At 43.3% G+C, this 25,780-nt stretch overlaps 1 protein-coding gene across 1 annotated transcript in view; it reads left to right on the forward strand.

Moving 5' to 3' along the window:
- The window catches only part of LOC132872895 (transmembrane channel-like protein 1), a 72,183-nt gene extending 56,073 nt beyond the window's left edge, over positions 1–16,110 (forward strand). The window contains exons 19-20 of the mRNA XM_060908011.1: positions 1,184–1,313; positions 15,932–16,110. Coding sequence (XP_060763994.1) covers positions 1,184–1,313; positions 15,932–16,110 — 309 coding nt within the window. The remainder of the gene's footprint in view (positions 1–1,183; positions 1,314–15,931) is intronic.
- Positions 16,111–25,780: the final 9,670 nt, after the last annotated feature.

The raw sequence follows: 25,780 nt of genomic DNA on the forward strand, positions 1-25,780 counted from the left end.
TTCTTGTTAAATCTATTTATAGAGTCAGTTGCCCAATAGCTCTTTCCCATTCTAGATCTGTTTTTTTGTGTTTTTGCAGCATTAGAGCTGTGTTACTTCTGCCTACACTGAAATCATATGTATTCCTGCTCTTGTACATTATTGTACGTTCTGCTGTCTAAACAATGTAATTACACTGAGGAAAACAAAGCAATTACACAACCTGATGGTAATATCTCATCTCATCTCATTATCTCTAGCTGCTTTATCCTTCTACAGGGTCGCAGGCAAGCTGGAGCCTATCCCAGTTGACTACGGGCGAAAGGCGGGGTACACCCTGGACAAGTCGCCAGGTCATCACAGGGCTGACACATAGACACAGACAACCATTCACACTCACACCTACGGTCAATTTAGAGTCACCAGTTAACCTAACCTGCATGTCTTTGGACTGTGGGGGAAACCGGAGCACCCAGAGGAAACCCACGCGGACATGGAGAACATGCAAACTCCGCACAGAAAAGCCCTCGCCGGCCACCTGGCTCAAACCCGGACCTTCTTGCTGTGAGGTGACACCGCTAACCACTACACCACTGTGCCACCCCGATGATAATAATTTCAATTAATTTTTTTATTTCATTGATTCAAATCGTGGATTTTGCATGTTCTCCTTGTGTCCACGTGAGTTTCCTCCAGGTGCTCCAGTTTCTCCCACAGTCCAAAGACATGCAGGTTAGGCTAATTGGTGGCTCTAAATTGACCGTAGGTGTGAATGTGAGTGTGAATGGTTGCCTGTGTCTATGTGTCAGCCCTGCGATAACCTGGCGACTTGTCCAGGGTGTACCCCGCCTCTCGCTCATAGTCACCTGGGATAGGCTCCAGCTTGCCTGCGACCCTGTAGAACAGGATAAGCGACTACAGATAATGGATGGATGGATTCAAATCGTCATATATTTGTATCGTGATTTAGAATTGAACAATATCTTTTTACATGCCTGGTGATTAGCATTGTTTTGTTCACTCATGCTATAGTTTTGTTTACTGCACTTAGTGTAAAATACTGGATTTAATTTATATGACACCACAGAAAAATGTACTACTATCTGTATTCGTACTAAAGGAAATTGCATGATGCATTACTATTTAAAGGAATAACAATGCTCTATGTTCTATGCTGTATTTTTTTAAACAAAAAAATCCCCAGCAATGTAAGGAGAGTAGAAGGAGGAGCAAACTTGTAGCAAAGGAGAAGGCGGAATATATGAAGTTGGCTGAAAGCATGGCTGCCACAGAACAACAGGACAAGCAGAGCAACAACAGTGTGTCTGGGAAAGGTGAGTGTATGGGTTGCGTTATTGTTAGTGCACACTACAGTTTTAAATGGCATGGACAGTGATTGTGAGCTTTTTGCTAGAGTTCTGGGCAGTAGCCTATCCATCCATCCATTCATTGATCGATCGATCCATCCATCCATCGATTGATCCATCCATCTATCAGTGTTGTAGTCGAGTCACTAAACCTCAAGTCCAAGTTCAGTCTCGAGTCCCCAGTGTTCAAATCCAAGTCAAGTCCAAGTCATGAAAGAAAATTTCAAGTCGAGTCCACTATTGATTCAAGTCAAGTCCGAGTTGAGTCCAAGAACAAGACTCCAACCTTTGACAGTGGCTGTTGCTGTCTTTATTTGAAACTGTCTCTGCTACTGTGTTGGACTAACACACGGGCGATTGCTCTAAGACAACGAGGGAGGCTCAGCCTCCTCTAAAAATGACGAACATCGTGTAGGATGAATTGCGCTAGGCTTATGTTATAGCCGACCTTATAACATTGCTATTTCAGATCCAGAATCATAGAAATATATGTGCTCAACCCAACTACAGTGCGAAATCATTCCGTTATAACTTTCCCCAGTTCGCCTAATGTGTGCGTGAGTTTTTCCCCCGTGACAGCGCGATGCAGCCCAGCCTCAGTGGACTTCAATGGCATTTGGGAGCTATGCGCTTTTCAATCTCAAAATGCAAGACAGTTATTGGACAAATACTGCAAAAACGCCCGCCCATGGACTCCCACGGACTCCCAGCCTCAGTGGACTTCAATGGCATTTGGGAGCTATGCGCTTTTCAATATCAAAATGCAAGACGGTTATTGGACAAATACTGCGAAAATGCCTGCCCACGGACTCCCAGCCTCATAGTGGGAGGGACATGGCAAAGCTTTCCACGAGGAGACTGGTGATTGGTGAAAGCGGCCGGATATTTTCTTTGATTGACAGCTCGTTTCAAATATAGACAGGCAGCGATGAATCTCAGTTCAGTCCCATGCGGATTCACAAGTGCTGTGGTGTATTGTAAGAGATCAGCTTACATTTCGATTTCATTCATTACTTATGGTTTCTACCAGCTTTTTTAGTTTGTATATATTTTCATTGTAAATAAAGTGTAAATATAGTGTTGTCAAGTTTGCTATCTTAGTTCCAGAAATTTTGTTTATTTGAGTGACAACTTGAACTTGAGGGGGCTAGTCAGCTAGCAAGAAAGCTGTGCACGGATGCCAAGCATTGCTGATTTAATTTTGGCGAAGCCATTTGCCAGTCTTCCTTTCGAGGAAAAAATAAAAATTAAAGAGCAGGGTAGACCAACGCCTCAAATTGACTTGGTGAAAAAGGTAGGGAATAATACTCGTTCCTTTCAGCTCTCCTGGTACAAGAAAGTGAATTGGCTAACAGCAAGTGACCCACATCAACAACAGTAAATAGGCTACTTTAGTAATATGTCATGGATGGACCAAAAATATAGAATCTATTTAAAATGTTTATGCTGAGTATATTATATTGGAATATATATTTTTCTGGATATGAATTAAACACAGCTACAATTTGGAAAACATTTTTAAACAAAAACACAGCCGAGAACATTTCACACTACAGACCTGGATTAAAAGTGAAGGGTTATCAAAATTGTCAATAAAACATTTCTCAGTCAAAATAAGTAAAATATAGGGAAAGTGTCATTGAATGAAATGTGTGGCACCCAGCTCCAGAGGTAGAAAAACTGGATTGACAAAGTAAAAGTCCTGCTTAGGTTTTCCTTCTGCCTGTGCTCTCAACACAGGTGATTTCACCAATTAGCTCATCAACCTGGCTTAGGGGATGTGGTAATTAGGATCAGCTGGTTCATTGAATTGGCTGGAGCAAAAATGTGGCAGGGTTTTTACTTTCTGCACCCGGGTTTTTCCACCTCTGCCTAGCTCTATGTTTGGCTCCCCAAGGTCAGTGCTTGTGCCTATTCCAGAACACTCTGCTGTTACTGCTGAGGTTCCTGACAAAGAGCTGCTTTCAATAATGATCAATTTTTAAACAACATGCCACAATTTTAAAATATAAAGTGTTAAAATATACCCCCCCAACACCACCATCATGTATATTGGATAGTAGGCTAATGAGCCAAAAGAACCTGTTATTTCACAGTTTGTGACCCTGCCAACAATCAACCAGATCAGAGGCAAGAGTATGGGCAAAATTGATGTTTTTTCTTTTTTCTTTTAAAATCTGGAAATATCGTAACCAACCAGCCTCCCCTGTTTGAAAGACTACCAGCTGCCACTGGGCTAACATTACTGCTCAGCTGCCCCATTTAGTGAATAGGCTACAGATAAAAAGCTTGTTCATCGCTCAGCAAGCCCCGCCCACTATCAACAGGGCAAATAATATGAGAGAGGGTTAACACTAGCTAGTTCATTGCTCAGCAAGCGAGCCCCTCGATCAACAGAACAATGAACATAACGTGTTACTTACTTCTCTGGGTGGAGTCTTGCCAAATGACGATTGAAGTTTGAGGTTGTCCCCATTGTCTCCTTGATAGTTCTTCTCCGTATGGAACACATAGCAGTGCATTTTTTTCCCACTGCACAAGAAGTCTGTATAAGCAAAGTGGACAATCCTAGGGGCGTTTTCTCCAGGCATTTTAGCACCATTAACGTTAGTTTGTTCCTCAACATGACGTATGAACAGGTGAATTTGCATTCTCTTGCACGAAATTAGTATAAAAATTAATATAGATATAAATGTCTTACACCAAATTATTATGGCATGTTACAAAAATCAAGAAAAAATCAGTCTTCATCTGCAATTTACGAGTCCAAATGCAGTTAATACACGAGTCCAAGTCCGAGTCATCAGTGCTCAAGTCCAAGTCACAAGTCCTCAAAATTAGGGCACAAGTTGGACTTCAGTCTGAGTCCTGGACTCGAGTACGACAAGCCTGCCATTGGATTGATCAATCTATTGATCGATTGATTGATCCATCCATCTATTGATCCATCCATCCATCCATCCATCCATCTACAGTGCCTTGGAAAAGTATTCATCCCCTTGGTGTTTGTCCTGTTTTGTCGCATTACAAGCTGGTATTAAAGAGGATTTTTGGAGGGTTAGCACCATTTGAATTACACAACATGCCTACCACTTTAAAGGTGCACATTGTTGTTTTATTGTGACACAAACAATAATTAAGATGAAAAAACAGAAATCAGAAACAGAAAGGTATTCACCCATTTTCATATGAAACGCCTAAATAAGAGCTGATCCAACCAGTTCACATCATAAGTCACATAATTACTTGATTAAGATCTACCTGTGTGCACTCAAAGTGTCACATGATCTGTCACATGATGTCTGTATAAATCAACCAGTTCAAGGAAGGACCCTGACTCTGCAAAACTACTAAGCAAGTAACATGAGAACCAAGGAGTCCTCCAAACAGGTCAGAGACAAAGTTGTGGAGAAGTATAGATCAGGATTGGGTCATAAAAAATATCCCAAACTTTGAATATCCCAGGGAGCACCATTAAATCCATTATAGCAAAATGGAAAGAATATGGCACCACTACAAACCTGACAAGAGAAGGCCACACACCAAAACTCACAGACCGGGCAAGGAGGGCATTAATCAGAAATGTAACAAAGACACCAAAGTTAACACTGAAGGAGCTGCAAAGATCCACAGTGGAGATAGGAGTGTCTGTCCATAGGACCACTTTAAGCCATACACTCCACAGAGCGGGGCTTTATGGAAGAGTGGCCAGAAAAAAGCCATTGCTTAAGAAAACACGTTTGGAATTTGCCCAACAGCATGTGGCAGACTCCCCAAACACATGGAAGAAGATTCTTTGGTCAAATGAGACAAAAATTGAATTTTTTGTCTATCATGGGAAATGCCATGTGTGGTGCAAACCCAACACTCTGAGAACACCATCTTTACCAGGGCTTTACATTAACTTTTTTGCTCACCGGCCACTGTGGCTAGTGGTTTTCCTGAGTCACTAGCTATTCAGCCTTTTCACTAGCCACAATTTTGTTGCGGGGGTGTATGGGGTGTCCAGGAAGAGGTAGTACCTTTAGCAGGAGGGCTCGCCATGTCCTTGTCAGGACAGCTCGTCTGTTACTGGTCCTCACCTGACACTCAGCTCTCACCTGTGGCTCCACGTAGCTGTCGCATGCAACAGCGGCCACACCCTGGGCACTGGCCTTGGCGGGCTTGCTAAACCAGGTGAGGGTAGCCGATGGGTTCCAAACCCTCGGTGAATTAGAATTGGGTGGTGTCAGCCCCACTGTATGCGGAGACTGACTCCCGGCAGAACGAACGGAAGAGATCTCCTGTAGAGCCAACGGTTGTGAAGGCGGTGGCAGCAAGCATTGTGGAATGCCTAGAGCATGGACGTGGCACCCAAAGAAGTCCTGGTCATCCACTGCAGCCAAGGAGGCCCCCAGTTGTAACATTCCCTTGTGCCACTGGACCCTGGCTTCTGCGGCCGAGAGGGTGGGGTTGTTCCCATGCAACAGCTTCCCCACCAAAATCCAACTCACGCACAGGTTATGTGCAGATCCCCCTTCCTTTCCTCAATTCCTTCCTCTCAACTTCTCCTGAAAGTCCTGCGGTGACGGGAGCGGGGCGAAGCGACAGGTAGAGGTTACTACTGGCAGTCGTAGCCTCAAACCTGCACGTAGGTGGCCTGGGACAGATGGTCATCCTTCATTGTACCTGGGGCAGCAGTGGAGTTCGGCAGCATCCCTGGTGACTGAGCAGCCCTTTTTAGGACAGCACTGCTCACCCTAGCAAGGGAGGGGCCTAGAAAAGGTGGCCTAAACATTGCCTGCCCTAATTCACTAACTGGCCAGCATGCCGTGGCTGGCAGTTAACCCTCTTAGCAGTCGAAAAGAAAAAACAAAGAAAATTATCCTCGGCACTTGGAACGTGCGCACCCTGCTAGACAGAGAGAACACAGCAAGGCCTCACAGAAGAACTGCCCTGGTAGCTAGAGAATTGGCACGATACAGGATCAATATCGCCGCGCTCAGTGAAACCCGCTCTGCTGAAGAAGGAGCAATCTGCGAACCAGATGGGGTCTACACCTTCTTCTGGAAAGGAAAGGCAGAAGCTGAAGACAGACAACATGGAGTTGGATTCGCTATTCGTAACACCTTGCTACGCCAACTCCCTGATCTCCCCACCAGCATCAATGAACGGCTGATGAAAATCCGCTTCCCTGTCAGTTGCTCAAGGCACGTTACCATCATTAGTGCCTATGCCCCCACGCTCACATGCAGTGACGAGGACAAGGAGAATTTCTATGAAGCCTTGGACTCCCTCTTGAAGTCAACTCCTGCAAGTGACAAGCTAGTAGTCCTAGGGGACTTCAGTGCAAGAGTTGGGACAGATCACCAGAGCTGGGAAGGAGTTTTAGGCCCCCAGGGAGTTGGCAAGATGAACAGCAACGGGCTGCTGCTCCTGACTATGTGTGCTGAGAATGGTCTCACCATCACCAACACCCTCTTTAGACTGGCCAACAAGTACAAGACCACATGGATGCATCCAAGGTCCAAACAATGGCATCTCATAGACTATGTCATTGTCCGGCGGCAGGATACATGGGACGTGATGATCACAAGAGCCATGCGAGGAGCGGAGTGTTGGACTGACCATAGGCTGGTGAGGGCTATCATCGCAAGAAGCCCAAAACTGCTCGCCCAAAATTCAACCTCACAAAGCTACTGAACCCTTCCACAAGAGAGAAATTTCAATCCCACCTAGATGACGCTCTGACTGCTCAAGGACCGTTGACTGGTGACCCAATAGAACAATGGAACCAGTTCAAGCACATGGTGACAGAGTCAGCCAAAGCCACTCTAGGTCTGCAGAGGTGTGTCCATCAGGACTGGTTTGATGAGAACAATGCTGAAATCAACAAACTCTTAGAGGAGAAGCACAATGCCTACATCATCTGGCAGAATGACCCATCTTCCATCTCCAAGAAAGAAAGCTTCAAGCACCTCCAAAGCAAAGCCCAGAGAGAACTGCGCGCAATGCAAGACAGCTGGTGGGACAGAAAAGCTGAAAAGGTTCAACTTTACACTGACCTGAATTACTCTAAGGAGTTTTACAGTGAGCTCAAGGCTGTGTATGGACCACAGAGACCCAGCACAACCCCACTACTGTCGGCAGATGGTCAGACCTTGCTGAAAGATAAGGACAGCCTTACACAACGCTGGAGGGAACATTTCTTCACCCTCCTCAACAGACCATCCACAGTTGACCCTACAGCTTTGAACATAATCCCAGAGAAGCCAGCGCTTGAGGAACTTGACCTGCCACCCACCCTTGAAGAAGTCACCACTGCAGTGAAGCAGACGAACTCGGGTAAGGCGCCAGGCATGGACGGCATCCCAGTCGAGATATACAAGGCAGCTGGCCCATTGGCCCTGGATACACTCCACGAGATACTTTGCAGCATTTGGGAAGAAGAATCCATGCCACAGGACTTTTGAAATGCCATTGTTGTCTCTTTATTCAAGAACAAGGGCAGCAAATCTGACTGTGGCAATTACCGCGGCATCTCCCTCCTCTCTATCACTGGGAAGATACTCGCCAGGGTCATCCTGAACCGCCTTGTCAGTGCTGTCTCAGAACCGTCACTGCTAGAGTCCCAGTGTGGCTTCAGACGAGGCCGCAGCACCATCGACATGATCTTCTCGGTGAGACAGGTCCAGGAAAAGTGCATCGAGCAGCGGATGGATCTTTACGCAGTCTTCATAGACTGTAGGTGCAATTGGTGATTAAGTGATCAATCTCATTAAATCAGTCTCATTAATTAATCTCATTAAATTAGTCTCATTGAACCATTAAATCACTCATTGAATCAGTCTCATTAATTAATACCATTAATTTTTGGTGCTTAATAATAAATTACCAAACAGCTAAATTATGGTATATTCCAAATTATTATGATCACTTACCGTATTACACAACTCATATGCACCTTGGAATTCTTTGAGATTGGGTACTTCAAAAATATTGGTACAACAATAAACACACAGTTTCAATAATTAATTGAATTTATTATAAGAAAGATAAAAATGAATAATGTCAGCAGATATATACATATAAGCAAGCATCAACGGTGTGTATGTGTGTGTGAGAGTGATTGGAATCTTATCTGAGGTGTGTGTGTGTGTGTGTGTGTGTTATCTGAGGTGTGTGTGGTCATGACCATGTGTTTCTAAGTGGAAACAAAAGAATTAGCTCTGGTAGCTAACTCCACATGTGTGTCCACGTGGTGTAGGCCTTGTGACCACGTGTTTCTAAGTAAAACAAGGAAAATTAGCTTTGGTAGCTAACTGAGACGTGTTTGTGTGTGTGAGGCCTTGTGACCACGTGTTTCTAAGTAAAACAAGGAAAATTAGCTTTGGTAGCTAACTGAGACGTGTTTATGTGTGTGAGGCCTTGTGACCACGTGTTTCTAAGTAAAACAAGAAAAATTAGCTTTGGTAGCTAACTAAGACAAAGGAATGCTAGCTAAGGTGTGTTTGTGAGGCCTGTGGCCACGTGTGGAGACAAAGATTAGCCTTGTATTGCTAGCTAAGACAATGGAATTAGCCGTAACAGCTAACCCACTAGCTTTATAACATTATCAAATTCACTGAAATCTTGATGAGGTCAAAATATGTGTAAATAATGAAATTAAAGTGTTAGAAAGGAAAAGGGGGCATGCAAAATCTATCTATTAAACAATTGAGAGGTCAAAACAAAATAGAACAATCATCAATTCAACATCCTAAGTGTTTACAGTGTACACAATTAAACCGTTCCTGAGTTTAAATTCACACTGCTTCATAAAAGCTAATTCCTAAGACTAGGTTTTGCCCAAAATTTGCCAGTCTTACTTCAGTATCTCGCTTATAGCAAGATTATGGAGATATGTTCCGAGACTTTTGGAGTTTCACCATTGTGAAGCACGTGAGTCACTTTCGTGGAAGGCAGAGGATTTCTTGGTCCGACGCGTGGTCGCTTGTGATGAAAAGAAATTCTCTGATCAGACAATGTGCAAAGTGCTTTAAAATTAGAAGGATCCGGTCACTTCTAACTTTTTAAATTAACTGCTTGGCTGCAGTTTTGTACGTACTTGATAATAGACAAACAAACCGGCTGTAGCTCAACCGAGAGAGAGATAGCACGATTTAAGTGGTTCTACCGTGGCAAAGGGTAAACAAAAACCATGTTGAATCATATTCTCGGGAGAAAGATGTCCTTTCTTGGGTTTTCTGGTGCGGGGTATCTCTTTGTGTCCAGATGGCTTGACATCCAAGATGAGAGAGAGAGACGGAAGCGTTGTTCTGTTACTTATGCCTTCAGGGAGGAAGTGATGTTGGTGATCCCACCCAGCGTGACGTAGGTCAACGCGGAAGTTGGCTGATGGGAAATGTAGTTTCTTAAAGGGACTGTACCTACATAGACCTTACGAAGGCCTTTGATACGGTGAACAGAGAAGCGCTGTGGGTCATCCTCGCCAAGCTTGGCTGCCCAAGGAAATTCACTACCATCATCCGCCTCTTCCACGACGACATGGTTAGCACTGTACTTGCTGGGGGTGACATTTCTGCTCCCTTTGAGATTTCAAACTGTGTCAAACAGGGCTGTGTCCTTGCCCCGGTCCTGTTTAACCTGTTCTTCACATGCGTGCTGAACCATGCCCTCAGAGATCTCGATAGAGGCATCTACATTAAGTACAGGTTAGACGGCTCTCTGTTTGACCTGCGCCGGCTGAACGCTAAGACCTGAACAATGGTGAGACTTGTGACAGATGCATTGTTTGCCGATGACTGTGCACTGATGGCACACACAGAAGCGGACCTCCAGTTCATCGTCAGCAAGTTTGCGGAAGCCTCCCAACTCTTCGGCCTGACAAGCAGCCTAGGAAAAACAGAAGTCCTCTTCCAACCATCCCCAGGCCCTGCTGTGCACCCTCCCCCCACCATCTCTATTGGAGGTACTGCACTGAAGAACGTTGAGAACTTCAAATACCTCGGGAGCATTATATCCAGTGACGGCTCCATCAACAAGAAAATCTCTGCCAGGATCAGTAAAGCCAGTCAGGCTCTTGGTCGCCTTTGATCTCGTGTGATGAGTCACAAAAGCATCAGGCTCGAGACAAAAATCAAAGTGTACAAAGCTGTCGTGATCACAAGTCTACTCTACGGCTGTGAGACCTGGATGCTGTACAGGAAACAAATCAACAGCTTGAACATTTTCACATGAGATCCCTACGGTCGATCATGGGCATCAAGTGGCAAGATCGAGTGACGAACCTCAAAGTCCTGGACACAGCAGATCTAGTTAGCATAGAAGCTATGGTCTTGAAGGCTCAACTCCACTGGACTGGTCACGTCATTCACATGGAGCCTTACAGACTGCCTCACTACCTACTCTATGGAGAGCTGAGGCAGGGCCACAGACCCAGGGGCCGACCGAGAAAACAGTACAAAGACTGCATCAAAGACAGCCTGAAACATGTCGGCATACCTGCAAAAGACCTTGAGGCTTGTGCACAAGACAGACTAGCATGGCGTAGTCAAATCCGGCAGGCCCAGGACAACTTTGAAAGCAGTCGCTGTGACTACATCATCCAAGCAAGAGAAAGAAGAAAGGCCTCAACATCTTCCCTTCCTGCAGCAGCCACGTTCCAATGCCCTTACTGCCCACGAGTGTGTGCCTCCAGAATTGGTCTCTTTAGCCACACCCGTGTCCACGAAAGGAGGCCCACTGCACATTGACATTGTCAGATCGATGGTCTACCAAAGAATTTTGTTGCCAGGAAATCGCAGTTTTTTCTTCACCATGATATGTTAAAGTTCGGAAGATCTAGATTTAATTATGAATGGCAGCATATAATGTATCTCTACAGTAGCACTCAAGTATTCAGTGCTGTTAAGGTAGCTCCCTCTATGAAAACATGCAACCAATTCAGACAAAAATATCAACAGAGTATTCTGTTTATTGAACTCAAATTCAAGCCCCCTACAATATGAAATATTGTATAATATGAAAAATAACATTCAGTACAACTGAACTGATTCTAATATTAAAAGTCCAATTCAAAACTTTTATCATTGAAAAACATTTGATGTTTTGATATGCAAGTATTGTGTATTATCAAGTATTATTATGCATATTATGTATTATCTATTAATAGTGTGCATATGTGTGTGTGAACATGTGTAGAGAGAGACATTAAATGCCCTTATTACATTCAGGGTAATTAGCTCAAGTGGTGGGATCAATATCCACATTTTCCAAAACAGTAACTGCCCCCTTGCTTGTGTTTTCTTAATTTCCTGAGGGAACCTGCCCAAAGGGATCAATAAAGTTTTATCTAATCTAATCTAATCTAATCTAATCTAATCTAATCTAATCTAATCTAATCTAATCATCAGATGAGTCTGAATGGTCCATGAAAAATGGTCTTCGTGACCTGAGGCTTCCAGCATGCCATAAGTTGATAGCTGGGGCGAGATCAACTTCTTTACAATCGCGTGAACATTTCTAAACAGCAGCTCCATCCTCTCCAGCTCAGCCGACTTCATGACAGCCAGGGACTTGAAAGCAATGCTGTCCTGTAGTGAACCAGCCGTCTTCGCCGGTTTTGATGTTATAGTACCGATGTGTGCATTTGACTTTTTGTGGTCCTTTTATAGTTTCGAGTTTAAAATTACTGGTGCCTGTCTTTGCCAGACTTTCCACAGTCTTCGCAGTACATGGTATTTTCGGTTTTGATATGGACTAGCCAATCTCACCCGAACTTCCATTTGTCATTGAACTGTCTTATCTTCCTATTAGTGTCTTGTTCATGTCCATGGCCTCAGCTAGCTCTGAGGCCCCCGCGGTCCAGACCTCGGTCATTTTTAAGAGCTGAAAATACATTTGTATGCTAAATATTCAACTGGATAAAAAAATAAAGAACATTAAAACGTCTCCGTAAAAAGTGCATTGTTAATTATGTTAACCGTTGATTCTGTCTTCTGTGTCTGTTTCGTGCATGTGGCTCTGAGACCAAGAACACGAAAATGAATTAGTGCGCGACTCGGGGGAGGAACACAGTGCAGGAGACACAGGGTTTCCATGGTAACCATCAGTGCACTTTCATGAAGCTGTTAAATTTACATTTTCGAAGCAGTGCAGTTGTAGCCTACCTTGTTGGAGATTTTAAAATAAATCATTCGATAAGCCAAAGCAATAGAGTGGAAAGTTTAAACTTATGTTTGCCTTGGATAACTTTGCCTAAAACATGGTGGTGTATACTGATTTTTTCCCAGAATTTTTGTTTTTTTTTTTGTGTAGGTGTAACGGATGCCAGATTGTTAATGTATCTTTGTTACATAGGCTACGTGGTTAAGGTATCTTTTGTCCTCATTGCTTGGGCCAGATCAAACCATTAAACAAGCTTAAATTATTCTTACTCTTGCCACATACATCATTTTTTTTTCAAAACTGATGATATTCAGTTCAAACACCATTAAAAGTAATTTCAGGAATAGATCTCTTGTGTGATGTGTAATTCACCCCTCTCATTTAAATATGTCGAACATTTTTCGGTGCACGCTTTGCGCATCACGGACCTCGGTGATTTTAAAATGCTGCTCCAGCCCTGCTCATCTCTGCCCCTTTTTCCCTGAGCAGCAGGGTTTGAAACTCCAGCTATATGCCGCCACATAGTGCGCTTGTCAGTCGTCAGCAACTTTGTTGCTTCATTCATTAACTGCAGGTGACCATACTTATCATTGATTTTATCTGAGCCGTTAACGAACGTTCTAAATAATTCTAACATGTTGTCAGAATGTTTATGCAGGTGCTCATGGGAGTTGTAGGCACGTAATATCACATAGCAATGCATTTATTATATCAGATGCCTTCAGAGAAAACTACAATTAAAATATATTGTCATACCACAGAATAAACCACCCGCCAAAGTGGCTAGTGGGACTAAAGTCATTACCCGCCAAAGCTGAATTTTACCCGCATTTGGCGGGTGCTAATGTAAAGCCCTGATCCCTACAATGAAGCATGGTGGTGGCAGCATCATGCTGTGGGGATGTTTTTCATCTGCAGGGACAGGAAAGCTGGTCAGGACTGAAGGAAAGATGGATGACACTAAATACAGGGCAATTCTGGAGGAAAACCTTTTTGATTCAGCCAAGGTTTGAGACTGGGATGAAGGTTCACATTCCAGCAGGACAATGACCCTAAACATACTGCTAAAGCTACGCTGGAGTGGTTTAAAGGAAAACATTTAAATGTCTTGGAATGGCCTAATCCAGGGGTTTTCAAAGTGTGGGAGAGTCAGCCCCCCCCAGGAGAGCAAATAAACAACAGCGCCCCCTTACAATTTTTGTTGTTGCTATACTTAATGTTCCATTTGTATTTTTAAAAAATGGTTGTTGTACACATTATTTTTTTCACATTTTAAACATCTGTGCTTTTTAAAACATCTTATTTTACACATTTTAAACATCTCATAGCATCGTTAGCTAGCACCTCTTGGCAGACAACACACTGTGGCAGTGGAGCATCTTCAGATCCAGTCCATGAAAATCCAAACTTTAAATAATCGTGGTCATACTTCCTGCTTTTTTCAGCCCCCCCAGGATTCCGCGGGCCTTTTTTGTGATTGTTGCAGGCTAAAATGTCTGATGTTGCGGGGTTTTCCAAAAAATTGCGATGAAAGTTGCAGTGTTTTTTAGGTTTTTGTTGCGATTACATTGTGGGAGGAAGTGAAAGTTGCGAGAAATTGTTGCGATTTTCTCTTTTTGTGATTAAAATTGAGTGATATGTTAAATATTAAGTTATTACTGAAAAACTATTGATTAAAAAAACAAAGACACTGAGAAATGGTCCTATAAACAACTTTACCAATATAAAAGATTACCAGGGCTACAAAAATGCAGAAAAATAGGCTTTACTTATCCAAATGCACCTGTTGGTTCAAAAGTTAAAGTGCACAGAACCTCACAGCACAACATGAAGTTACCTTAAAATATAATATAAATGCCTCAGCTTTCATGTAAGAAAAAAAACTATTAATACTAGTACTGTGTGCAGGCAGTCTCTCCTGAAGACTAAATTAAACAATAATTATAAACTAATAAAATAAATGGCTCAGGCTTCATAGAAGAAAAAAACAACTTGAACAGAATCTCACAGTATGATGCTGAAGCTGCCTAAACAATGGAAAATAAAATACCATTTTGGCAAAAATGTTGGCATCCATTAATTTCTTGTATTAAGTAAAAAAAAATAATGTAAAGTGCACACAGTCCTTCACTGTAAACATAACACACTCTCAGTAACAGAATTTAAGCCTATATAAACATTGTCTCGCACATGCAGTGTTGCCAGATACTGCTGATGCTTTCCAGCCCAAAATATGTTCAAAACCCGCCAAAATGCACTTGAAACTGCCCAATCTGGCAACACTGCACGCATGCTGCTTCTTTTGAATGCATACACGGAAGTAAGGCGGAAGGTAGTTTGTCGACGTCACCTCAAGACGATGCCAACGATTGGTCAAATTTGCGGGAAAGTTGCGGTGATTGGATATAATTGCAACACCGCCCTGAATTCGCGGGGATTGGTTGAATTTGCATTGAAGTTGCAAATTGCAACATCCTGGAGGCTCTGTTTTTTTGCTTGGCCCAGACTCTGTCTCCTCACTCACTGTAGCTTTAGGTACTAAAAATCGATCCATTTTGTCTCTGGTAAAGGCTAGCTGAAGTTTGCTAAATGTCTGCAATAGTAACTTATTCTGGTTCATTTTTCCTCACGTTGCGCCCCCCCCCGAAGAACTCTGGCGCCCCCTGGGGGGGCGCGCCCCACACTTTGAAAAGCCCTGGCCTAATCAAAGCCCAAACCTCAATCCAATTGAGAATCTGTGGCATAACTTGAAGCAGTTTTTCCTTGAGGAATGGGCAAAAATCCTAGTGGCTAGATGTGCTAAGCTAATAGAGACATACCCCAAGAGACTTGCAGCTGTAATTGTAGCAAAAGGTGGCTCTATAAAGTATTGACTTTGGGGGGGTGAATACCTATACACACTCCAGATTTCTTTTTTTTCATCTTAATTATTGTTTGTGTCACAATAATAAAAAAAGTGTGCACCTTTTAAAGTGGTAGGCATGTTGTGTAAATCAAATGGTGCTAACCCTCCAAAAATCCATTTTAATTCCAGCTTGTAATATGACAAAACGGGACAAACACCAAGGGGGATGAATACTTTTGCAAGGCACTCTATCTATCTATCTATCTATCTATCTATCTATCTATCTATCTATCTATCTATCAAATGATCCATTCATCCATCTATTGATCCATCCATCCATCCATCTATTGATCCATCCATCCATCCATCCATCCATCTATCGATCCATCTATTGATCCATCCATCCCTGTCATTAATTTGGTGTAGTACAGCTTGAGCTACATAAACTAATATAACTTAAATATACAACATGCCTCAAACACAACGCATTTAATAAAACAGACTGCAAAAGATTGATAGACTGCAGATGACTCACTATCTTTTACATTCTCTCTCTCTCTCTCTCTCTCTCTCTCTCTCTCTCCAGCTAGAGACAGCAGAAAGAGCAGCAGATGGAGTTATTATCTTCCTCCTCCTTCTCCGCCGCCGGATATTTACAGTGGGGGTCAAGGTTCTGGTCTCAAATACTCTCCCAGACCTCCTTACACTCGACCCCCTGCACCCCGGTCTCACCTCATGCACGGGCACCTACCAGGATTTCCACCATATTAAAAAAGTAGAAGTTGTCACACAGTCGAGCTGGTCACATCAGACACATTAAACAATTTCACCTTCTGTCTCTTTATCACTAATCTGTCCTGGAGAATCAGTTCTCTGTTTAATTTATTTTCTATCTGGGTTAAACATGTCTTCTGAAGTGTTAGATTTGAAGAAGACCGAGGGCAAATAAACTTTAGACACAGAGGATTGACAGTCACTCAGTGATAGGGAGATAGATGTCGTTGTTTATGTGCTCGGATAAAACATGAGCACGGATTTCATGTCACTGCAGGGGGATACTCATGAATGAATCATTCAATAACATACATTTCATTTAAGCATCCTTTTGTCATTGACACAATTGAAGATCATATTTTTTCCTTCACTTTTTACATAAAAGAAAAAAATAAAAGCAAGAGAAAAAAGCAAATAAAAAGCTAACATTGCACAATTATATATGAAAATGATGATAAGCAGTGAAATAAACATCTAATAAACTTAATAATTATCACAATCACTGGTTTGATTTAACAATACGGTTTCAACCCTCTTTAACACAGAACCAGCATTTGTTTTCATGATGAACAAGAAGTACAGCATTGGAAAGCTCGAAGTTTAGACTATATTCTTAATTATTGTTCTAATGTGAAGGGCGGCACGGTGGTGTAGTGGTTAGCGCTGTTGCCTCACAGCAAGAAGGTCCGGGTTTGAGCCTTGTGGCCGGTGAGGGCCTTTCTGTGCGGAGTTTGCATGCTCTCCCCGTGTCCGTGTGGGTTTCCTCTGGGTGCTCCGGTTTCCCCCACAGTCCAAAGACATGCAGGTTAGGTTAACTGGTGACTCTAAATTGACCGTAGGGTGTGAATGTGAGTGAGAATGGTTGTCTGTGTCTATGTGTCAGCCCTGTGATGACCTGGCGACTTGTCCAGGGTGTATCCCGCCTTTCGCCCGTAGTCAGCTGGGATAGGCTCCAGCTTGCCTGTGACCTTGTAGAACAGGATAAAGCGGCTAGAGATAATGAGATGAGATGAGATATATGCTGTGCAATTATATATACAATTAATTGTGGGTGGTAAAAAAGAGCAACTGGACTTGCTTGAAGATTCTTGAAGACGTTTCACCTCTCATCCTAAAGGCTTCTTCAGTTCTGTCTGACTAATAGGGAGTATCAGGTATGTATCCTCTCATGGATGAAAAGCAATCCTAAGGTGTCGTTGAGCCATCCTGTTGGTGTGGGTCACTGGGGGCTGGGTGTGAACGGCCTCGAGAGTCGTTAGGGTGATCAATGGATTGCTGGTTCTCTCTGTCCTCCTGTGAGTCACTGAGTGCATTTACATGCACATAGAGAAAATCGAATTTTTGCCGTTGCTCGACTGAAATCGAAGTTCTAAATGCCATGGAAACACCTTAGCTAGGCTGAAATCGAACCGAACTTGATTTCTCGTAATCGAGCTACACGACCTAGATTATGCGATTTTAGCCAAGCTACTTAGTGCATGTATATCCTATCAAGCTACATAGTCGAGCTACTTACTTCAGCACTGCCCCTTCCGGAAGTGACGAGTGACGAGACCACAAGTGGGAAACACAACAGCCTCGGTCGGCATGACAATGAATCATGACAACGGCATGAATCTTTTCTTTTTGTGGCATTGTTTGCACTGTTAAAATTTAGCTCACTTACTGTATCACCAAATACATCTGTACAGCTGTTGCATAGCTGTGAATTGTGTACATAAACAAGTCATTGTATTTGTGTGTGTGTGTGTGTGTGTGTGTGTGTGTGTGTGTGTATATATATATATATATATATATGTCCAACATCTGAAGAATGTCAATAAAAACAAAACAATTTAACTTTTTTGTGTGTTTATTAAGACATAGGTTAAATTGTAAGCAAAAAAAAAAAAAATTTTTGTAAGCAAAAAATGGACTTTAGAAAAATATACAATTGTGCAAAATAAGTTGTCTTACAAAACAGTGGTCTGCGCAGGACAGTTTGTAGCCATACAGTCTGTTAGAGCAAGCCTAACAGCTTGAGCACGGAACTTGTGAACACGGAACTGCCAGTGTTGCCAGATTGGGCGGTTTTAAGTGCATTTTGGCGGATTTGAACATGTTTTGGGTTGGAAAACGTCAGCAGTATCTGGCAACACTGCTGATAACTTTGTTTATACTCTTGAATAGCTCTTCTTCATGATGACAACCGGAAGTGTACCAACACGATGGTGCGTGTAGTGCCACCTGTGGCTCGGGTGCACAATGTACCTCACACAATAGCTTGATTTCCTTGTGTGCATGTAGGATTGGATTTCTCTGGCACCCCTGCTGGGACCCTTAGCTTGATTACCGACAGTAGCTTGATTTGGATGTGCATGTAAACGCACTGAGTGAAAACAGCTGAGTTTTGGTGTGCATTCAGTTGTCTGGGAAGTGTGCCAAGGACTGCATTGTAGGTGGCTGATAAATGATGTCTTAGACCCCCACCTCTGTTCAGTGATGGCCGTTCCAGGTTGACAAAAATGGCTTCTTTAACTCCTCGCTCATACCAACGATCCTCTCTGGCTAAAATGCATACATTGCAATTCTGAAATGAGTGTCCTTTGTTGTTAAGATGAAGATAGACAGCAGAGTCCTGGCCTGAGGAACTGGCTCTCCTGTGTTGAGCCATGCGCCTGTGAAACGGTTGTTTTCTTTCCCCAATATCCAAGTCTATGCATTCCTCACTGCACTGAATTGCATACACTATGTTGTCCTGTTTGTGTCTGGCTATTCTGTCCTTAGGGTGGACCAGTTTCTGCTTCAGGGTGTTACTGGGTCTGAAATGTACTGGAATGTTGTGTTTGTAGAAGATCCTCCTGAGTTTCTCAGATAGACCAGAAATGTAGGGAATGACAATGTTCTTGCGTTTGTTCCTGTACGTCCTCCTTGTATGTTAGGTTCCTTTTTCTGGTCTTGAAGAAAGACCAGTTGGGATACCCGCGTATTGGGATACCAGTTGAATACAGGCGTAGGCTAGTGGGGATAATGTTGGATTGTCTGCATCTCAGGTTGAAACGCAGGTGGTTTCTGTAGTCTGCCAGTTTTCTGGAAGTCCTCTCATACTCTCGCACCAGTCGAAGGGTTCTCATCCCAAAGTGCGTGGAAACATGTCTCTGAAGATTCTCAGTCATCCAGGTCATAGTAAACTGTGGGTGGTAAAAGAGAGCAACTGGACTTGCTTGAAGATTCTTGAATATGTTTCACCTCTCATCTGAAAGGCTTTTTCAGTTCTGTCTGACTAATAGGGAGTATCAGGTATTTATCCTCTCATGGATGAAAAGCAATCCTAAGGTGTCGTTGAGCCATCCTGTTGGAAAGTTAATGAGTTCCTGTTGGAAAGTTAATGAGTTCCTCCTGTTGGATGGCTCAACGACACCTTAGGATTGCTTTTCATCCATGAGAGGATAAATACCTGATACTCCCTATTAGTCAGACAGAACTGAAGAAGTCTTCGACTGGTGCGAGATTATGAGAGGACTTCCAGAAAACTGGCAGACTACAGAAACCACCTGCGTTTCAACCTGAGATGCCGACAATCCAACATTATCCCCACTAGCCTACACCTGTATTCAACCGTCAAAGGACACAGAGCTGATATAATCCTCCAGAAAGCCCAGAAGCAGCTTCTCAATGAGAGAGTGAGACAAGTGCATTTCACCATCGATGCTCTCCAGAACAGGACTGAACTGATGTTTGAAGAGTTGAAAGTACTTCTTCCCAGTGAAGTTTTGGAATGAGTCTCTGAGTTTGCTGAAAAGGCACAGATTTCACAACATACCAAAGGCAAGGAACGACAGATGCGCAAATTTCAAACATTGCTGTCTAAAACCACCTCCTCCAGCAAGACAGAAGTGCTGACTTGGAGGAAGAAATCTGACCAGGCTACACATCCGAACATAGAAGAGAAATGGGTGAAGAACTTATCTGACAGGGTACTCACCCAACCAGAGAAAGATGTTTTATCCAAGGGACTTAACTTTGCAGTTTCACCAAAGCAGATACCAGTGGTAGACCTCATCACAGCCACAGAGTCAGCCATCAGAAACAACAATCTGACCAACACAGAGGCAGAACAACTTAGACTGAAGATATCAGCTGCTCTGTCCAGTGCAAAAGCACCCCCCTCCAACCTCACCAGCCAAGAAAGGAGGGCTCTTATGTTGCTTCAAAGAGACCGGAACATCATCATCCTTCCTGCTGACAAAGGGAGATGCACAGTGGTGCTAAACACAGCAGACTACCACTCCAGGATGACCAGTCTCCTCAGTGACACAACCACCTATGAAACCTTGAGGCGGGACCCCACCAGTTGTTACAAAAAGAAAGTTGTTAGCTGCCTGAAACAACTAGAAAAGGACCAAACCATCAACTGATCTCTGTACTACAGATTATACCCTGGGGAAGCCATTCCTCTCATATACAGACTCCCCAAGATTCATAAGGAAGGAGCTCCACTCAGACCTATCATCAGCAGTATAAACTCTGTCACCTATAACATTGCCAAACACCTCGCCACCATCCTGGCAGACTACAGAAACCACCTGCGTTTCAACCTGAGATGCTCTTGTTGGGAATATGCCACATCATGTCAAAAACTCCCAAGATTTTGCTACTAAAGTTTCAGACCTCAAACTAGACTCAGATAAAACCATGGTTTCCTATGATGTCACTTCTCTTTTCTCCTGCATTCCCACCACAGAAGCAGTCGAATCTGTTAGAAAACGACTCCTTCGAGACAGCACCTTACTGGATAGAACGAACCTCACCACGGACCAGATTTGCACCCTGCTTGACCTCTGCCTGACTACCACTTATTTCCAGTTTAATGAAAGTTTCTACAGACAGAAGCATGGATGTGCAATGGGCTCACCAGCGTCCCCTATTGTGGCCAATCTTTACATGGAGGAAGTGGAACATAAAGCTTTGACCACTTTTTCAGGAGTTGCTCCCAGCCACTGGTTCAGATATGTGGATGACATCTGGGTTAAAATCAAAACCCATGAGGTGGAAGCCTTCTCTAAGCACATCAATGCAGTGGATATCAACATTAATTTCACTCGGGAGGATGTCAGTGGGAATAATCTAACCTTCTTGGATTGTGATGTACACATTAGACAAGTCAGAAGCCTTAGCATCAAGGTCTACCGGAAACCCCCCCACACAGACCAGTACCTACTCTTTGATTCTCACCACCCACTGGAACACAAATTGGGGGTCATTAGGACCTTGCAACACAAGGCTCAGAACATTCCTACAATGGTAGAGGGAAAAGAGAAGGAGCAGAATCACATCAAGAAAGCACTTCAGAACTGCGGGTATCCCAACTGGTCTTTCTTTAAGACTAGAAAAAGGAACCTAACGTACAAGGAGGACGTACAGGAACAAACGCAAGAACATTAGAGGTGTTCACACGGCACATATTTGCATCGATGCTACACCGATGTATTTTGTTGCGATATATCTTACACCGGTGTAAATTTTATGGAGCGTTCACATGTCACAACCCTGCTTACTAGAGAGAAGCGTGTTAGCACCGGTGCAGCCCCACTTGTGGTCACACGGCAGTTTTTGCGACAGTGCAATAGTCGCAAAAACTTTATTACTATCATTTCCTTTGATAGTAATAAAGTTTTGATATCATTTCCTTTTATTACTATCATTTCCTATCATTATTACTATCATTTCCGATAGTAATAATGCGGAAATGAAATATGCGCATGCGTGAAAATGTACTTCCTTTTCCCGGTTGTCATGGCATCACCAAGTGCCGGGAAAACAACGTGGATGAAGACACCAGTGTTGCCAGATACTGCTGATATTTTCCAGCCCAAAATATGTTCAAATCCGCCAAAATGCACTTAAAACTGCCCAATCTGGCAACACTGGAAGACACGCAGTTCTGTTGTTGTTGATATTCACCATTTTGGAAGTGCAAAATACCAGGATGCAAATTATGCAATGCCAGTATGTAATCAACTCTCCTCACGCGTAGCGAGTCTACCCCTGTAGTGTTTAGACGTCCCATTTTATATCGGTGCTGCCCCGCAAACTAGCATTTACTCCAGAGTAAATTTCTTAAACCACCTCCCGAGCAGGGTTAGATTTGCACCGGTTTAAGCAGCTTTCAGGGGCTACACCGGTATAACTTTGTACCGTGTGAATGCTCTACTGGGGCAGCCCCGGTGCTACACTGGAGTAAAAGTTGCCGTGTGAACACCCCTATTGTCATTCCCTACATTTCTGGTCTATCTGAGAAACTCAGGAGGATCTTCGACAAACACAACATTCCGGTACATTTCAGACCCAGTAACACTCTGAAGCAGAAACTGGTCCACCCTAAGGACAGAATAGCCAGACACAAACAGGACAACGTAGTGTATGCAATTCAGTGCAGTGAGGAATGCACAGACTCGTATATTGGGGAAAGAAAACAACCGCTTCACAGGCACATGACTCAACACAGGAGAGCCAGTTCCTCAGCCCAGGACTCTGCTTTCTATCTTCATCTTAACAACAAAGGACACTCATTTCAGGATTGCAACATATGCATTTTAGCCAGAGAGGATCGTTGGTATGAGCAAGGAGTTAAAGAAACCATTTTTGTCAACCTGGAACGCCATCACTGAACAGAGGTGGGGGTCTAAGACATCATTTATCAGCCACCTACAATGCAGTCCTTGGCACACTTCCCAGACAACTGAATGCACACCAAAACCCAGCTGTTTTCACTCAGTACGTTTACATGCACATCCAAATCGAGCTGCTGTCGGTAATCGAGCAAAGGGTCCCAGCAGGGGTGCCAGAGAAATCCAATCCTACATGCACACAAGGAAATCGAGCTATTGTGTGAGGTACATTGTGCACCCGAGCCACAGGTGGCGCTACATGCCCCATCGTGTTGGTACACTTCCGGTTGTCGTCATGAAGAAGAGCTATTCAAGCGTATAAACAAAGTTATCAGTTCCGTGTTCACAAGAAGAGTGTTTGTAGTTTGTATGTACGAACAGAAGTGTTCCTAATAAAATGGCCACTAAGTTGAAGTTGATCTGTAATGGTGAACATATTAACTGTTAGCCTGCTAACATGCTAATAACTTACCAACTAATTGGAAATGGGTGCGTACAGGGGCGCCGCTAGAAATCTTAGGCCCTATGAAAGATTACAATTTAGGGCCCCCCCAGTAAAATTTTCAAGCTCAAGCAACTGAATTTCAAGTCTGTTTTTGGCTGGCACTTCTACTTTACTATGCATGTGATCAGCTACCTAACAAGTTTAGGTGATACAATTATTTGGTATATGAACATTTTAAATGCAGAACTGTCAGAATTAGACTGAATAGACTGTTGCCTTAAAAATGATATATATGGAAGATATATATATATATATACAGGGAGTGCAGAATTATTAGGCAAGTTGTATTTTTGAGGATTAGTTTTATTATTGAAAAACAACTATGTTCTTGATGAACCCAAAAGACTCATAAATATCAAAGCTGAGTATTTTTGGAAGTTGGAGTAGGGCTTTCTTAGTTTTAGCTATCTTAGGAGGATATCTGTGTGTGCAGGTGACTATAACTGTGCATAATTATTAGGCAACTTAACAAAAAACAAACATATACCCATTTCACTCATTTATTTTCACCAGGGAAACCAATATAACAACTCAACATTCACTAATATACATTGCTGGCATTCAAAAACAAACAAAAAAAAAATCAGTGACTAATATAGCCGCCTTTCTTTACAAGGACACTCAAAAGCCTGCCATCCATGGATTCGGTCAGTGTTTTGATCTGTTTGCGATCAACATTGCGTGCAGCAGCAACCACAGCCTCCCAGACACTGTTCAGAGATGTGTACTGTTTCCCCTCCTTGTAGATCTCACATTTGATGAGGGACCACAGGTTTTCTATGGGGTTCAGATCAGGTGAACAAGGAGGCCACGTCATTAATCTTTCTTCCTTTAGACCCTTTCTGGCCAGCCATGCTGTGGAGTACTTGGATGCGTGTGATGGAGCATTGTCCTGCATGAAAATCATGTTTTTCTTGAAGGATGCTGACTTCTTCCTGTACCACTGCTTGAAGAAGGTGTCTTCCAAAAACTGACAATAGGACTGGGAGTTGAGCTTGACGCCATCCTCAACCCGAAAAGGTCCCACAAGCTCATCTTTGATGATACCAGCCCATACCAGTACCCCACCTCCACCTTGCTGGCGTCTGAGTCGGACTGGAGCTCTCTGCCCTTTGCTGATCCAGCCACGAGCCCATCCATCTGGCCCATCAAGACTCACTCTCATTTCATCTGTCCATAAGACCTTAGAAAAATCAGTCTTGTGATACTTCTTGGCCCAGTCTTGACGTTTCATCTTGTGTGTCTTGTTCAGTGGTGGTCGTTTTTCAGCCTTTGTTACCTTGGCCGTGTCCCTGAGTATTGCACACCTTGTGCTTTTTGACACTCCAGTGATGTTGCAGCTCTGAAATATGGCAAAACTGGTGGCGAGTGGCATCTTGGCAGCTTCACGCTTGACTTTCCTCAGTTCACGGGCAGTTAGTTTGCGCCTTTTTTTTTTCAACGCGCTTCTTGCGACCCTGTTGACTATTTTGAATGAAGCGCTTGATTGTTCGATGGTCACGCTTCAAAAGCTGGGCAATTTTAAGAGTGCTCCATCCCTTTGCAATATATGTCACTATTTTTGACTTTTCTGAGTCCGTCAAATCCCTCTTCTGACCCATTTTGCCAAAGGAAAGGAAGTTGCCTAATAATTTTGCACACCTGATATAGGGTGTTGATGTCATTAGACCACACCCCTTTTCATTACAGAGATGCACATCACCTGGTATGCTTAATTGGTAGGAGGCTTTCAAGCCTATGCAGCTTGGAGTAGGCCAACATGCATAGAGAGGGTAATGTGGTCAACATACTCATTTGCCTAATAATTCTGCACTCCCTGTATATATACGGTATATATATATATATATATGGCGGCACGGTGGTGTAGTGGTTAGCGCTGTCGCCTCACAGCAAGAAGGTCCTGGGTTCGAGCCCCGGGGCCGGCGAGGGCCTTTCTGTGTGGAGTTTGCATGTTCTCCCCGTGTCCGCGTGGGTTTCCTCCGGGTGCTCCGGTTTCCCCCACAGTCCAAAGACATGCAGGTTAGGTTAACTGGTGACCCTAAATTGACCGTAGGGTGTGAGTGTGAATGGTTGTCTGTGTCTATGTGTCAGCCCTGTGATGACCTGGCGACTTGTCCAGGGTGTACCCCGCCTTTCGCCCGTAGTCAGTTGGGATAGGCTCCAGCTTGCCTGCAACCCTGTAGAAGGATAAAGCGGCTAGAGATAATGAGATATATATATATATATATATATATATTTTTTTTTTTTTCTTTTATGAGCAACTATCAGTAGCCTATGTAGTTCATTCAATCCAAATGTTTGTGTTGAGAGAAATTGCATGCATCACTGTATCAGTATGGATTAATAACATTCTGTATGCACATTATGGATACTCCAGAGCCCTCCAGCAAACATCATCAATAATCAGGATTACAAAATGTATTCTTTTGTTTCCTCCATTTATTGACTTATTGTATGTGATCAAATGTATGCCTTGACGAATAACTACACTAGTTTTTTGATACAATTACAT

Source organism: Neoarius graeffei, chromosome 24 (assembly GCF_027579695.1).
Source record: "Neoarius graeffei isolate fNeoGra1 chromosome 24, fNeoGra1.pri, whole genome shotgun sequence".
Taxonomy (NCBI): Eukaryota; Metazoa; Chordata; class Actinopteri; order Siluriformes; family Ariidae; genus Neoarius; species Neoarius graeffei.